At 49.7% G+C, this 16,048-nt stretch overlaps 1 protein-coding gene across 2 annotated transcripts in view; it reads left to right on the top strand.

Moving 5' to 3' along the window:
* The first annotated feature begins 270 nt into the window (after window positions 1–270).
* Tarbp1 (TAR (HIV-1) RNA binding protein 1) overlaps window positions 271–16,048 on the top strand; it is a 52,079-nt gene continuing 36,301 nt past the window's right edge. For both annotated transcript variants that reach the window (XM_005345899.2, XM_026778872.1), the window contains exons 1-7: window positions 271–1,081; window positions 4,496–4,593; window positions 5,727–5,796; window positions 8,642–8,790; window positions 10,572–10,624; window positions 12,500–12,597; window positions 15,059–15,194. In XM_005345899.2, coding sequence (XP_005345956.1) covers window positions 271–1,081; window positions 4,496–4,593; window positions 5,727–5,796; window positions 8,642–8,790; window positions 10,572–10,624; window positions 12,500–12,597; window positions 15,059–15,194 — 1,415 coding nt within the window. The remainder of the gene's footprint in view (window positions 1,082–4,495; window positions 4,594–5,726; window positions 5,797–8,641; window positions 8,791–10,571; window positions 10,625–12,499; window positions 12,598–15,058; window positions 15,195–16,048) is intronic.

Below are 16,048 nucleotides of genomic sequence, written 5' to 3'. Positions count from 1 at the left end.
TTCGGCCCCAGACCTCTCCTAATCAGGATCCCCGGAACTGGTGTAATACTACAGTGAACGTCTCTGCAGCCACTCTTCTTGCTAAAAACTGTAAGGGACAGAGTGGCAAGAGGCACCACACCCTAGGGCTCTAGGACCCTCATCGAAGTGGAAGGAACTACAGACGGTTCCACGCCCAGCACGGAGTGTGTGGGCGGGAACCTCTCGCTGCGCACGCGCACTCGCGCATAGAGCTGCCGGCGCACGCGCACAGGGTCGGCTCCCCGTGCAATGGAGCGGGTGTTGGCGGACGCGCTTCTGGCGCAGAGCCGGGAGCCCTGCGCGCTGTTGGGGGCACTGTGTGGCGGGGAGGCGAGTGCGGAGCGGGCGGAGACTCTGCGCCTGGTGCTGCAACGGCTGGAGGAGCGCGGCGCTGGCGCCGGCGGGCTGGCCGAGGCGGCGCACGAGGTGGCTAGGGGCCACCTGGTGCCCTGGCTGCACGCGTCCCCCCGTGGAGAGCCCGCGGGGCCGCGTGTGCTCCGGGCGGCGAGCGCGGCGCTGCGGTCGTGCGCGCGCCTGGCAGGGCCCGAACTGGCAGTGGCGCTGGCTGAGGAGGCGCTGCGCGAGCTTCCGAACGTGCCGGCCGTGGAGCTTCTGGCTGCCGTGGCGCCGTGTCTGCGCGCCCTCGATGATGCCCCGTTGCTGCGTCGCCTGGCGCGCGCGTCCGTGGAGCTGGCGCTGGCCGGGGACGCGCCGCCGGTGGTGGGCGCGCGCCTGCTGCCCGCGCTGGCACAGAGTGCAGAACCGGCGTTGCGCGCGGCTTGGGACGCGCTGGCTTCCCCGGGACCCGGAGCTGAGGGCCGCACTGGGCCAGAGCTGCTGGTGCTGAGCGCGCTGGCCGAGAAACTACTGTCGGCTCGTGCGCGCCATGAGGACCTCGACGCGCGCCTCCGCGGCCGCTTCTGGAGAACCGTGCAGGCTGGACTGGGCTGCACACACGACGCGCTCACGCGCAAGCGCGCGCGCTACCTGCTGCAGAGGGCTGTGCAGGTGTCTGCAGAGCTGGCGATGGACTGTACCTGCGGTCCCCAGGACACAATGGGTATCCACTTCTCTCTCTCTTTCTAAACATAATTATGTCAAAGTATGTGCTCCTGTGTGTACCACGTGCGTGTAGGTGCCTGGGAGGGCATCGGATCTCCTTGAGCTGGAGTTTAAGGCGGTTGTGAACTACCTGTTGTGCGTGCTGGGAACCAAACCCCGGTCCTCTAGAAGTGCATTAAGTGCTCTTAGCCACCGAGCCATCTCTCCAGCCTGGTAACCCTGCTTGTCTCTTTGCCCCAGCTCCACCCAACTTCCCCAAACCAGCTCTTCAAGGGCCATCCACCTCGTCCTGATTTAACACCTGCGTGTGGCACCTCTACAGCGATTTCCACTTGAGTTTTGGGAAACGTGGACCCACAGTAGGGTGGGATACTGCACATAGCGGTGGTGTTATCTGTACCACAAGCCTGCTCCATTCCCTGACATCCTGATTGAAAAAGGGTTGACACCTGTATCATTCTATTTTTTTTTCTTTTTTCTTTCTTTTTTTTTTTTTTGATTTTTCGAGACAGGGTTTCTCTGTAGCTTTTGGTTCCTGTCCTGGCACTAGCTCTTTCTAGACCAGGCTGGCCTCGAACTCACAGAGATCCGACTGCCTCTGCCTCCCGAGTGCTGGGATTAAAGGCGTGCGCCACCACCGCCCGGCACCTGTATCATTCTAAAGAAAGATGGTGTGTCCCAAGTTAACGCTTGAAGCTTGAGGAACTTAATTAAGTATTGGTATCTTGACATTCCCTTTGGGAACTGTAGGAGCAGGGTTTGTTAATGTTTGCACGCGTGTGTGCGTGCTTGTGCGCGTGTATGTGTGTATGTGCTGGACTGTGTTTATAGGCCAGAAGTCAACAGAAGGTGTTTTCCTTACTCTCCACTTTATTTTTTGAGTCAGGGCCTCTCTCTGAATCCTGAACTCAATGTTTAGCTAGACTGGCTGACCAGGGATCCTAAGCTTTCGTCCCCCATTCTGCCTCTGCCTCCTCAGCTGGGCTTGCAAGCACGTGCCCCAATGATGGTATTTCTACATGGGTTATCATGTCTGTCATTTCCATTTGTACTTTTTATTATATTTATTGTGTGTGTATGCTATGGCACCCCAAATCTCTCAGGATCCAGGAGGGACGCTGTAGCCAATGAGCACTGGTTATAGAGATCCGAGGGTGAAGGAACAGATCAGCTCACATAAATCTCATCGTGTCCCGTCTATTCCTCCAGTGTTCTCCCCCATGATGATCTCTGGATCCCACAAGGTTTCCAGGTTATAAACCCACACAGACACAATTAACAATTCTCTGTGACACAGCAAGGATACCAGGGCCACAGACAGATGAGACTGACAAAGCAGGCCCCAGTCGGGCTGATTAGACTCGGGGTGTAGCTGTGAAGCGCCTGGGCACACCTGAGAAGGGGTGAATCAGAAGAAGGCTGTGATGTCTAACAGAGGGAGTGTGTGTTAATTACACATGTGTGGCTTGTTAAGCTAGACTTTGTAGTTGATAAATGTTGAACAGTTCTTTCGCTGCCTTTCCTAGTTACTGGAGACACAGCATTGTAGTAATCGTGGCAACCAGAGTGCGCGTTGGCATTTTTGCTGGCTGAATTAAAGGGAATGGAATCTTTGAGCCCTAGCGATAACATCTATAGCGTAAAATCCGGAGCCTGGCATTTCCAGTCTCCAGGCCAAGGGGCAACTTGGCTCTGGCCGATGGAGTGAGAATCATTTCCTTTCTCCTGGTCTTTTCTGGAGTTCAGGGCACCTGGCATGTATTCTGTATATCAAGATCATACAGCCGTGGACAGTCATCCAGTATGCAGCGTATGAGGGAGCTGTGCCCAATAATTAATGCACTGCTGGCTTTCCTGGGATGAATCCCACTATGGAACGGGGAACACAGTGGCCTCACGAGGGTTCTATAGAAGTGACAGCGGCTAGTCCAAAGACAAGTAGTCCCAGAGCTTTGCGAATTGGGTTTTCTCGCTGGAGCACTCCCATGAGTTAGCCTCGTGATCTTTGTCAGCTGTACTTTTACTGTATGGTGCTTGTGGCCCACAGCCTGTCCTTTGGCCTTGTGCTCTCTGATGGCCCCTGAACGTTCAGAGGTTCGTGGGTTATATGTTATTTTGTTTTCTGGCAGAAATGCTCGTATGTGGCTTCCTGCTTCCAAAGCAGAGCGGAGATGGTCTACACATCTTCATTTTTTCCCTATAGCTTGACTGATGGTTTGATCAGCCCATCTCCAGCTGGGGGAGACATTTCTATCCAAATTTTATGTGACAACACACTGCCTGCCACACAAACAAGGCTCCTTTGCATCCAAGTTTAAAGGCCTTGGTCCATCCAGCTGTGTTTGAGAAGCTGGAGATTCTACTGTTGGTTTTGGGAAGTTGGGATGATTCTGGATCCTGCTTAAGGGTGGCCTGTGGCTTCCCCGTGGAGGCTCCTGGGGTTCAGGTCCCAGGCCTCCTGGAGTCTCCTCTTTCACTTGTGTGTGACACACTTGGAAGTTTCCCTGAGCTTTGTCAGTTGTGGCTTCCTCCCTGGCTGTCTCTTTCTGCTTCTCTTCTTGACTTGGGACCTCTGGACTTGTCGTCTGTCTTAGGTACTTTTCTGTTGCTGAGATAGACACCCTCAAAAAAATCCCTCAACCCAAATAAAAGCAAAAATTTAAGCTCAGAGTAGTCAATCAAGCAAACAACAACAACAAAGTAAAATTAAACAGAAGTTCTGTAGAAAGGTTTTGCTTTGGGCCACCAGTTCACGAAAAAAATGACATGGAGACTTATTTTTAATTATGAAAGCTCGACCTTACCATAGGTTTGTACTTAACTAGTTCTTATAACTTAAATTAGCCCATATCTTTGAATCTACATTCTTTTTTTTATAGTTATTTATTTATTATGTATACAATATTCTGTCCGTGTGTATGCCTGCAGGCCAGAAGAGGGCACCAGACCCCATTACAGATGGTTGTGAGCCACCATGTGGTTGCTGGGAATTGAACTCAGGACCTTTGGAAGAGCAGGCAATGCTCTTAACCTCTGAGCCATCTCTCCAGCCCTGAATCTACATTCTTTCATGTGGCTCAGTTACCTTTACTCTGAATTGCCCATCCTGCTTCCTTTCCGTCTGGCTGGCAACTCTGCCTTCTTCCCAGAGTTCTCTCTGTCCAGAAGTCCCGCCTATACCTCCTGCCTGGCTATTGACCGTTTAGTTTTTATTAAACAGTCTTCACACAGGGTAAAGGAGTATTCGACAACAAATTTCTGTTTGAGTTTCTCAAGCCCTTTAAGTGGTCCCCGTCCAGGTTAGCAGGTGCCTTGTCTGGTGTCACTGGAATTGAGTTAAGAATAGCTGTGATGAAGGCCTTAACCACATCGCTAAAGAACTGATTTTCCTTTCCTGTTGAAACTCTCCTAGGTCCAAGCCTATTCTGGTGGTCTGAGAAGAAAAAAGACGAGCTTCTAAAGTTCTGGGAAAACTATATCTTGATCATGGAAGTCCTAGAAGGAAATCAGGTGCGTGTTCTCCCATCTTAGTGAATCCTACAGCCCATGGGCCCCTTTTCAGGCTTCATGGGAAGGCCAGCCTGTATAAGCATGGCCGAACACTTTGTTTCCTGAAATGGATACACTTTAAGATAACACAGGAATTGTTTCAGGAAATTAAAGAATGCTCTCAGTGGATTCCTGTGATTGTGCAGAAATTTAGTCTCACTTGGTCCCCCCTTGGCATTCTCCAACTGCCGTATTTGTTGGGGTGCTCCAGCATGTTACCAGGTGTAAATTACTGGGCCCTCCCCTGTACTTCTGGGTTCAGTTCATCTGAAGTAAGGCCTGACGAGTATGACCTTTACACAAGTTTCCAGGTGACACCTGTGCAGCCATCCTGGTGTAGAGAGTCCTAGTCTTTAAAGGTCACTCCTTGAAAGAGTCCCAGCATGTCAGGGTTCCTGTCTGTATGGTTCCTAGAGGTTCTCATCTCCAAGGGTCCCAGTGTGTAAGACTCCTCAGCTCCAAGGTTCCTGTGTGTGGTCCCCTGTCTGTAAGCTGCAGACCGTGGTCAGTGTCTGTGGATGCATGTCAATAGGAGGTGCCAGTCCTCGCATGCCACCGCGCTCTGTGCCAAGTGTACTGAGATGCGGGATGGGCTCTAGGAAGCCTTTCTAAGGTCAGATAATATTGCTGGGTTGCTTCAGTCAGTTAACCCATAAGCCTATTTATTTTAGAAACTTAGATTTGAAGTTACTTTGAAATTGGTGAGTCAGACTCTAGCTGAACTGTCACAGCATGGTCTAAGAGACCCCGGAACCCTGAGCTCTGAATGCGCGGTGCTTCCCAGTGTGTGACCCCGACAGTGGTGGGACTTAGGGTAAGCGCTTCCCTGCATTTACTGTTTTATCTCCCAGCCTTGCCCGCTTCTGGGGTCAGACAATTCTGAGTTAGGATGTTCTGTAACCGGGGTCCCCAGCTTTGCCGCTCAGTCTCACAGACATGAATCACTGATGCTGCTCAGACCTGGGGAACCAGGCTCCTGACACCTCAGACATAGCAGTGAGAGAAAGGCCGCAGTATGTAAACAGGGACCTTCCCCTGAGGTTTCAAAGCCGTTTTGTGCGATTTTTCATGAGATTCTTTGCTCTTGTTTTTAGATACATGTCATAAAGCCAGTCTTACCCAAGCTAAACAGTCTGTTTGAATACGCAGTATCAGAGGAAAATGGTAACGATTGCTTTTTGGTTCTGTTCGTTTGTTTGCTTTAATAACATTAGTTCCCCGATCTCATAACTAACCGTTATCTATCAGAGGCTTTGGGAAAACGGTTTAACAGTGAGGAGGAAATGGGATCAACCTGCAGTGCCTCCAGCAAGCGGTGCTGGCCTCCGGCATTGTGGGTACGCGCTCTCCGAGCACACTGGCCCTGTGTCCACACTGTACCCTCTACCCATCTCTTTGCAACATGGCTTAAATGGCTGCAGAGATTCCAGTAACTTAGAGGTATGATTAGACTTTTAAAGCAGTTTATTATAAAAATTTCAAACTATTTCCCTTCTTTATAGAAAGGAAAGAATCTGTGTGGTGAACCGGGGCCTGTCTCGGTCCTGGCGGGAACACACAATGGGCAGCCGTGCGGTCTCTGCTGCTCCCTCTCCAGCAGCTCAGCTTCCTTTGATTCCATCTGTAAATCTCAGTGTGTGTCCTTAGCAGAGCAGCAGAGCAGGCTGGGGAGAGGGCCCAGTGGGCAAAGGCCTTGGTGTATAAGCGTGAGGCCCAGAGTTCAGATCCTCAGCATCCATATAAATGACTGTGGGTCTGGTGACCTGCCTGCAATCCCAGCATTCCTGAGGCAGACACAGGGAGCCCTGGGTGAACTGGCTAGATAGACTAGCCAGATCAGCAAGCTCTGGGCTCAGCAGGAGACCTCGCTTTGATATGTAAGGTGGAGAGGGGTTGAGGAAGACACCGGATGTCCAGCTCTGGCCTCTACACACATGTGCCCATGCTGGAACAAATGCACATGTACATGTATCCCTCCACACCCACACAAATAAGAACCTGCCAATGCTTTTGTGGTAGGGCTATTTTTATAATAATACCCATCTAATATGGATATATACTTCTAACTGCTTTCCAGCCTTATTGCCTTAATATACCTTTTTAATATATAAATACACATCTATTTTTTTGTTTGTTAGAGTGGATGGAGGTAGATCCTGTTTCAGGTATCTTGGGGTTCTTAGGAAGAGGGCATTCAAGGGTGTGAATTTACCTGTGCTTTGAGCCCTCGATCACTCCTGAAACACAGCACACCTGGAGCTTCCTCAAGTGGCTTTGTGAGGTTGAGCTTCAGCCAGTGATGCTGAAGTGAACTGCAAGCTGGAGGCTTCCTGTCTATAGGAATGGGAAGGTGCCCTATCATGTGTTTATTTATGAGTGCTGCACCCTGTAGGTAGTGGCTGCCCTGGGCAGTCACCTCACTGATGGGCTGACCTCTGAGGAACTGGTCTTTACTCTGCAGATGGCTCTGGCCGTTCTCTGACACAGTGAGAGCTTCCACAGGCCGCAGGCCTCTCTTGTCCCACCTGGGCCAGCACGTAATGGGATCCTGCCCTTCTCTTGAGCTCTTGCTGTTAAAACGATGTTCCCATGACATCATTTCATGCTTTGCCCGTGGCGCTCAGCAAGCCAAACCAAATAGCATTGACTGGTTTTTTTTTTTTTTTTTTTTTTTTTTTTTTTTTTTTTTTTTTTTTTTTAATATTTATTTATTATGTATACAATATTCTGTCTGCATGTATGCCTGAAGAAAGCCAGAAGAGGGCACCAGACCTCATTACAGATGGTTGTGAGCCACCATGTGGTTGCTGGGAATTGAACTCAGGACCTTTGGAAGAGCAGGCGATGCTCTTAACCTCTGAGCCATCTCTCCAGCCCCCCATTGACTGGTTTTGAAAAGTTCCCGTTGACAGAGAGTTGGAAAAACATGTTGGGGTAGATTACAAACAATAGGCCAATTCAGCTGTAGAATACAATGAGATAAAAAAAATTCTAGTATAATTAAATAAAGACTATTTTATGAGTCAGGAACAATCAATAGAAGGTACACATATATTCTATTTTTAAGTCTTATTTTTATTTATGTGAATGTGTGGATGTGCCTATGTGATGCACCACATGCATGCAGGTGCCCTCACAGGCCAGAGATGTTAGCTTTGCTGGAGCTGGAATTACAGCTGGGAGTGAGCCGCCCTACGTGGGCGCGGAGACTCGAACCCCAGTGCTCTGGAAGAGCGGCCAGTGCTCTTAACCACTGAGCCATCCCTCCAGCCCTTATTCTGTCTTTTACTGTGGATTCAATTATACATTCACTTGAGGGGTCTCTCACTCCACGTCAGTGTGTACAAGCACTGGAGGCCTGGGAAGCATTTTCCACTCGAGTTTTGTCTTTTTTTTTTCCCCCCCATGAAACAGCAGTTTTGGCTCCAAGTCCTATGAAGAGAACAGAGAAGGGACCAAAAAGAAGTTCATGTGAGGGAGGCTCGGGCCTGACCTAGGGGGTGACACACCAACTCTGAGCTGGGAGCTGACCAGCCTGGGATGGGGAGCTAGCTCTGTGAGGCTGGTAGGGGCCCTAAGGAAAGTGGGTCCGCAGAGCGGCAAGGCTGGGGTAATCAGTGCCAGCCTGTGTCTTGTTCACAGTTTAAGAACAGTGGGAAGCTAGGCAGAGGGTGACAGTTTCAGATTTGTGTCTGAAGAATGGCCTGAAGCCAGCTGAGGGGAGAACGAGCTGAACCCACCCCAGATAGATGTAAGGTTCTGTTCGTACACACACACGCACGCGCACGCACGCACGCACGCATGCCAGTGCTGTCCTGAGTGCCGTGGTGCCTGCAGCAGCAGAGTGCATCCACAATGCTGACCGCTGAGGTGATTGGGTTCTACAAGCTCTGTGGGTGTGTGCTGAACAAACTCCCCGATCCAGAGCTCTCACGCTGTCAGTGTGACTCTGTCGCACGCAGAGATGTAAAGCTGAGGTGTGTGTCAGTTCGGGTGCTTGTTCCCGCAGGCTGCTGGCTCGTTCATCCCTCCTGGCTCGTGTGCATTTATACAAGAATGTTTGAAAGCGAGAATAAAATCCTGACCAAAGAAGGCGTGATCCACTTCTTGGAGCTGTATGCCGTGAGATCGCCTCCGTATTCACCGGAACTCTCTGAGGTAATGACATCCCAGCCCCTTCTTCCTTAGCCATTTTCAGAAGGTGAAGGTGAAGGTCATCTTTTAAGCCCAGGATCTTTTGAGTTTAAGAGAAAAGCCACCCAGTGGGAAAGCTGCCAGTCTCAGCCATTGCTCGGACTAGGAGTCGGAGATGAGGGAGCGGGGAAGTCCCCTGTGTGGAGGTTGGGGGCAGTGCCGGAGTGCGATGTGATGAGGGGGTTCAGAAAACCTGAGAGATGGAGAGGGCACCCAGGCTTCCGTCAGCGAACAAGGGCGCAGAAGAAGCTTTGTTCTTCTGAGTTAGGATGAGTGGGCAGACCACACAGCAGCAGCCGCAGCAAGGGCAGGTCTTTTATAGATCTGCACACACCAAGCTCCTCTTTTTGAGGCAGTGTCTCATGTAGCCTAGGCTGGCCTTCAAGGCTCCCTGTATATATAGCCTAGGCTGACTCTGAACTCTGGTTCCTTTTGCTTCCAGCTCCAGAGTGCTGGGCTTAAATGCACATCAGCATGCCCGTTTATGTGGGTCTAGGGATTGAACCCAGGGTTTCGAGCGTGGGAGGCAAACACTGGGCCACGTCCCCAGTCTCAGTGTACCTGTCTCCTCAGATGTAGCTCTCCTGCTTGGGGAAAGCTGAATGGGAGCACATTAGTCAGGGTTCTTCAGGGGAAAGAGTGATAAAACGGCTGTGTATTAAAGGGAAATTTATTAGATTGGAATACAGCAGTGGCCGTCTGCTAGCTGGGGAGGCAGACATCCCGTAGCTGGATGCCTCAGTTGTCCAGTCTGGCACCGAAGGCCTGGACGGTTCCTAGAGAGCCGCAGAGTCAGGACTTCAGTCCATGCTGGAAGCCTAGAGAGACTGGGTTCCGATGGAGCAAAGAGTGGCAGGAGCAGTCACAGGGGCAGCTACAGGGTAGATGAACTCACTAGCGAGAGGCGAAGGCAAGGAGGCAAACAGCTTTGCCCCTGGTCCTCCCTGTATCTGAGTGTCTGCCAGAGGTGCTGTCCACTCTCAGGGTGGGTCTTCTGCTTCAGGTGATTCAGCCAAAGCAGCGCCTCCCAGGTGTGTCCAGACACTTGCCTTGTGGGTGAGCCTAGATCCATCCAGCGGACAGTATTAGCCATCCCTGGAGCCTTGTCTGCATCGTTTATGGAGTTTGCAGATGGGTGGGGAGCTCCTGGTGATGCTGCCCTGGAGCCGTGAGCCGTAGCTGTGTGCACTCTGCCGTCTTTTGTCTGAGCTGTGCGTGTTTGCCTCTGTCCAGCAGCGGTCTCACGCAGTGAGGAGACCAGGGGTGTTGGGTCTATGCAGTTGGGCCCTGGGGCTCCGTGTTCCCTTCCTTAGACCCAGGAGCTCACCTTACATTAGGGTCACACACACCAGCCTGCTTTTTCTGTCTGAGCTCCACACTGCAGCCCCTGAGATACAATTCTGCCCCTGCATTTCAGGTAACCTGGTGGGGTGGGGGTTGACTGGCCTCTAGGACTATTTGGGGAATGTTAATCCCTGATCCCCACCTTCTCAGCACAGGCTGTCAGCCTTCCCTTGAGGAATCCTTATTTTCCTATTACTGTCTGTATTTCCCACCTAGTTTCTTCGTCAAGCTCCTTCGGCTCTGACCCACGCCCAGAGCCCGGAGGGCGTTACCGGTGGCAGCGTTCTGTGTGTGCGCGCAGGACTGCAGCGTTAACCCGCTCTGCCCCTCTGCTCTCTTGTGTCCCGTGTAGAGTAAAGGCAGTTGGAAATTCGTGTTAATTTCCATCTTTTCCCTTTCAGTTTATCACTGGCCCGCTGATGGATGCCCTCTCAGAGAGTTGTCTGTACAGCAGGTAAACCACCCATGCTGCTCTGTCATTGCTGTGGGGCCAGGGACCAGGCACAGGGCCTGTGCATGCTAGGCAGTGACACACCGTGGACAGAGGGTCCGGTCAAAGGGTCATTTCTCTTCCCTAGCAGCAGTGTGGTACAGTGCATCTGTGCACTGATGTCATGAAACACGTCTAGCCCCAGCAGCTGTGCAGTTACACACACTGATGTCATGAAACATGCCTAGCTCCCAGCAGCTGTGCTGTGCATCTGTACATGCTGATGTCATGAAACACACCTAGCCCCCCCCCCCCGGCAGTTGTGCAGTGCATCTGTGCACTGATGTCATGAAACACGCCTAGCCCCCAGCAGCTGTGTGTGCACTGATGTCATGAAACATGCCTAGCCCCCAGTAGCTGTGCAGTTACACACATGATGTCATGAAACATGCCTAGCCCCCGGCAACTGTGCAGTTACACACACTGATGTCATGAAATACGCCTAGCTCACCTTTTGATTTTAGCTTTTTAAATCGACTTAGTGTCACAGTTTTTCAGAAAAGTTCAGGGCTAATACAGAGTTGTTCATTGTTCACTAGAGTCAGCAGATGTTAATGTCTGATGGGATTTGCTGAGTCATCACCTCTGTGTGTGTGTGTGTGTGTGTGTGTGTGTGTGTGTTACTCTGCTGAACCGACGTATCCTCCTGCATGTTTCATTCGTGTGTCTGTCCCTCCCTACTTCCACCCAGCCATCTCTCTCTCTTTCCCTCTCTCCTTCCTCTCTCATCCTCTTTCTCCCTCTGTATTAAGAATTGCGAGCTCACACCAGTATGTCTGGCACAGCCCACCCTAACATTCCTTTCTGTATCTGACAGTGGCGGCCATGGCTTATAGGAGGTCTGCTTGTCCACAGCTTTCGTGCTTGGAAAAGGTTAGCAGTCGGAAGCTTGTCAGTTTTCTGCCTTAGCCTCATTGGGAGAATTATCGATACTCTTAAACTGCCCGTTCAGCTCTCTGCTTTTAGAATTGTTTTGTCTTTCTGATATTGATCACTTGAGTTCATAACTATAAGCAAGTTACGCTTAGGAGCCCTCTAAAAAAGAAAAACCACCCCATTTCCCACACTCTTTAAAAATGCTAACTAGCATCCAGGCCAAGTGACAGGAATATATTAGTTTCTAGTGTCTGATGCATACATATTGACAACATAATGGCATGATTGACAGGGACATGAGTCTTCAGGGAGTCATTGCTAGATGGCATTCCACATCTGTGAGGCAGCTGGGCAGTGTGCAGTCAGCAGCGGCCCCCATGCTTTTGGGAGAGTTGGCATATACATTTATCACGACACACCTTCTGGTGCCCTGTTGTATTCAGTTAGCAGATAACACACAGAGCCAGAAACGCTTGGTGGAGTATGCGTTTCACAGTGAAACACTGTAGCGGATGCGAGGCCTCTCTGGTACTTGTCTTCTGATGCGAGGCCTCTCTGGTACTTGTCTTCGCTGGGAGTGCTCCTTTAACTTAGAGATGGAAAGCCACTGACTTATATGTTGGAAACAAAGAAGCACAGTTTAAGTTGATCGTCCTCAGCGGTTTTATTATGATGCTAGACTGATGTGTGTCAGGAGGGGAAGGGAAGTGTCATCGCAGGCTGCCGTGCCCCTTCGGTCTAACAGCCCAGAGTCCTGGAGAGTCCCGCTTGTTCTGCTAGAACACCCAGATGTTTCTGCGTTCAGAGAGTCTCCAGACATTACTGAGAAATAAAGTGCAGGCCCAGGGCAAGAGGCCTTGTCCAGTTGCTCACTGCTGGGAACCGTGTTGCGTTTAGACTAATGTCTGTATGCGTATTTGTAAATGGATTTTAAGTTCATGTTTTTCTCCCCTTTGTTTGCAGATCCCCAGGGCAACTGTCGGGAAGTGGCTCTCCCCTGGGATTAAAGCTGCAGACGTTTCTGGTCGCTTACGTTTCTCTTCTTCCAGAAGAAGCAAAGAGTATGTCCTTAGAGGTTTTAATTTACATTTTAACTTAGCATGTTCTGGTACATGTGCCATCACGTGAGTGTCATGATTGGTGCTGTGCAGCTGTCTGCAGCGGGCCACTGGCCTTGCGGTCTGTATACTGTCTCCTCTGCAGGCGTTAGCAAACAAGGCAGAGCCAAGGAAAGGTGCTCACCAGTACCCAGCCCTCTCTGGGTTGACCTTTGCAGCAGAAAGACAGCTACGTAGCTAAGGAGCGCACACTTCTGGTGTCCTGTACCCTGGAATCAGCCCACTTTCCTGGGCTGGGGTTAATTTTTTTTATTTTTTATTTATTTATTTATTTATTTTTGAGGCAAGTTTGGAATTGGACACAAAGCACTCTGAGACTCTCGTTGCCAGGTAGTGGAAGGGCTTATTCCTCTTTGAATCATCTTGTCACAGTGGCCTTTGTGACCTTTACTGAGCCTAAATATGGATTTTTTTATATATTTATTTATTGACAAGATGACCAGTGATACCATCTGTTCAAAAGAGGTGACTGTCGTGTGCAGTATCAGGACTTAAGCCGGTTGTCTCAGTGGCCCTGTTAAAAGCAGTTAGTTCCTGGAGAGGACAGTGGAACCGCCAGCTTTGAGCCCCTGGGGCTGCATGTCTGCAGCATTGCTGGCTAGCCCAGCAGAGTGGCCCTGTGGAGGTTGCCCACCTGGTGTTGGTGGCGTGGCCCGGAAGTGTGTGGGGTGAGTTTGAAGGGAGTCTGACTGTTGCACTGAGTGAGGGGTAGGTATGAGATGACGTGTACTGGATCTGATTCGTGCAGCCAGGAGAGAGTAGAATGCTTACCCACAGTTCCCAGTAGCTCCTCCAGTTCTGAGAAGTCTCCGGAATTTTTTTTTTCTCCTAAGATGGGTCACTATGTAGCTCTAGCTGTCTTGGAACTCATTATGTAGACCAGACTGGCCTCGAACTCTCAGAGATCCATTGCCTCTGCCTCCTCCCAAATGCTGGGAGTAAAGGCATGCGCTGTCATGTCTGACAGGTTCTGGAACTTCTTAACAGAAGAAAACAGTGCAATGAGCAGAAACTGTTAGCAGAGCAGATGGAGAGAGCACCAACCCTTTGTGGCTCAGACAAGGACATCAACCACTGAGTGAGACCCAAGGAGGGCATGAAATGGCTTTCCAGGAAGGTGTGCCCAGGAGCCAGGGGCTGCCCCATCAGTGGATCTGACCCTGTCTTGAGCAGCTCAGAAAAGTCCTCAGCAGCTAAAGCTTTACTTCTAACTGGGTGTGGTTGTTCATGCCTCTAATCCCAGTACAGGGGAAATTGAGCAGGAGAATCGCCATGAATTCAACATAACTAGACTACTCAGGGAGACCCTGCCTTAACAAGCAAAGAAATCTTTCTCTTTAATCTTCTGTTAAAAAAACAAAAACAAGGGGCTGGAGAGATGGCTCAGTGGTTAAGAGCATTGCCTGCTCTTCCAAAGGTTCTGAGTTCAATTCCCAGCAACCACATGGTGGCTCACAACCATCTTTAATGAGGTCTGGTGCCCTCTTCTGGCCTACAGACATACACACAGACAGAATATTGTATACATAATAAAGAAATAAATATTTAAAAAAAAAACAAAAACAAAAACAAGATAAAGCTATAGTTTTCTGATTATCAGATTCTCGACAGCACAGTCATACTAGATAGGAATGAAATTGTAATAATTTTCAAAATAGCTTTATTGAGATTTAACTCACACCCCTTAAGGCCCTGTTTACACACTTCACTGTTCAGATCAGTGGTGTTTATTTAAAACTGTCCATCTATCCCCACTGTCTGTTTCCAAAACACTTCCCTCATCTCCAGACAGAGCCCCATGCCCCTGAGCACTTGGGCCTCACACGCTGGCTCCTCAGTCTCTGATGCATGTCCTGTCTCCCTGATGTCTGCATTCCATGGGTTTCACACAGAATTGAACACGTGGCATCTAAGGGCTGGCTTCTCTGGGAGTGGGCCTGTGTCACAGAATCTCCCTTTCTGTGTCGGAGTCGAACTCCATCCTCACTCCATGGTGGGCCGTTCGCAGTTACTTATCTATCCATGGCTCAGTAGGCGTTTGTGTGTTCTCTCTTCGCTATGGGGACAGTGCCACTGTGACAGTCCCGTGAGTGGTTCTGTATGAACCTGTGTGGACTTCTAGTTACACGGCTAGAAGTGGATTTGGGGGGTCACACTTGGGGGGTCACACTCTCTACATGTGGTCCACGCTGACTACACCTTTCCACTTCCACCACCGCGTGAGGATTCCGTTTCTTCAGATTCTTCCACCCCTGGTGTCCCTTTTGCTTTCTGCTGTCCAAGGGGGTCTGAGGTGCTGTCTCATCGAGGTTTTGATTTACATTTTCTTACTGACTAAGGAAGCAGAGGACTTTTCCACGTGGCCCCTGCAGCAGTAACGTTGTTTTCAAACCTTTTCTTCCAGGTCGTTTCCTGTTGAAGTTCATCCAGAGGATGGCAGATAGACACTGGTGTGCGGTGCCAGTGTTGTTCCTCTCCAGGGCTTTGGCAGGTGTGCCCAGATGTAAGGCCCTGGGTGGAGAAGGGCTTCTAGCCCTCAGGTAATTAATCACACACTATATGTTCATTTATTTGCTATGACTCGGTTCATGTAGCTTTGTGTAAGAAAAACTGACATTTTTTATGTAAATAATTAATTGAGCATATTTTGTTTGATGAATTACTATTTTAAATATATTCCATAATATATGCACTTGGGTTTTGACCACTTTTTTAAAAATTATATTGATTGCTAATTTTTAAAAATTGTATGGATAAGTATAAAAAATTAAGGACAAATATCAATCATGATAATCAGTTAGAAAGTATTTAAAATATATAAAATTCTTACTTTAAAAATGTTTGCATTTAAGTATATTTTTGTTTTATTTTTCCTTTGAGACAGATTTTCATTGTGTAGCCCAGGCTGGCTTCTGATTCCCAACAATCCTCCTGTCTCACTTTCCCAAGTGCTGGGATTACAGGCATGGGGTACCATGGCCTAGCTTTTTCTTATTAAAAGAGAGTGGGTTCATATTAAAATTGCGCTCTGTCTGGGTGTGGTGACTCACACGTGTGACTCCAGCACTTAAGAAAATGATTGCGGAGGCTCACAAGCCTGAGTCCGGTCAGCGTGGATTACATACTGAGACCATCTCAAATAAAAAAATAAAAATTGTACTCCGTGTACGATCACAGTGGAAACCGCCATGCAGCCCTTCTGGTGATGGCCACTCCTGGTGACAGTCACTTCTGGTGCTGGTGACTCCTGGCGATGGTCACTCCTTATGCTGGTCACTTCTAGTGATAATCACTTCTGGTGACAGTCACTCCTGGTGCTGGCCACTCCTATGACAGTCACTTCTGGTATTGGCCACTCCTGGTGACAGTCACTCCTGGTGCTGGCCACTCCTGG

Source organism: Microtus ochrogaster, chromosome 4 (assembly GCF_000317375.1).
Source record: "Microtus ochrogaster isolate Prairie Vole_2 chromosome 4, MicOch1.0, whole genome shotgun sequence".
Taxonomy (NCBI): Eukaryota; Metazoa; Chordata; class Mammalia; order Rodentia; family Cricetidae; genus Microtus; species Microtus ochrogaster.
The sequence above is the reverse complement of the archived record's forward strand: the minus strand, read 5'-3'. Positions and strand labels throughout refer to the sequence as shown.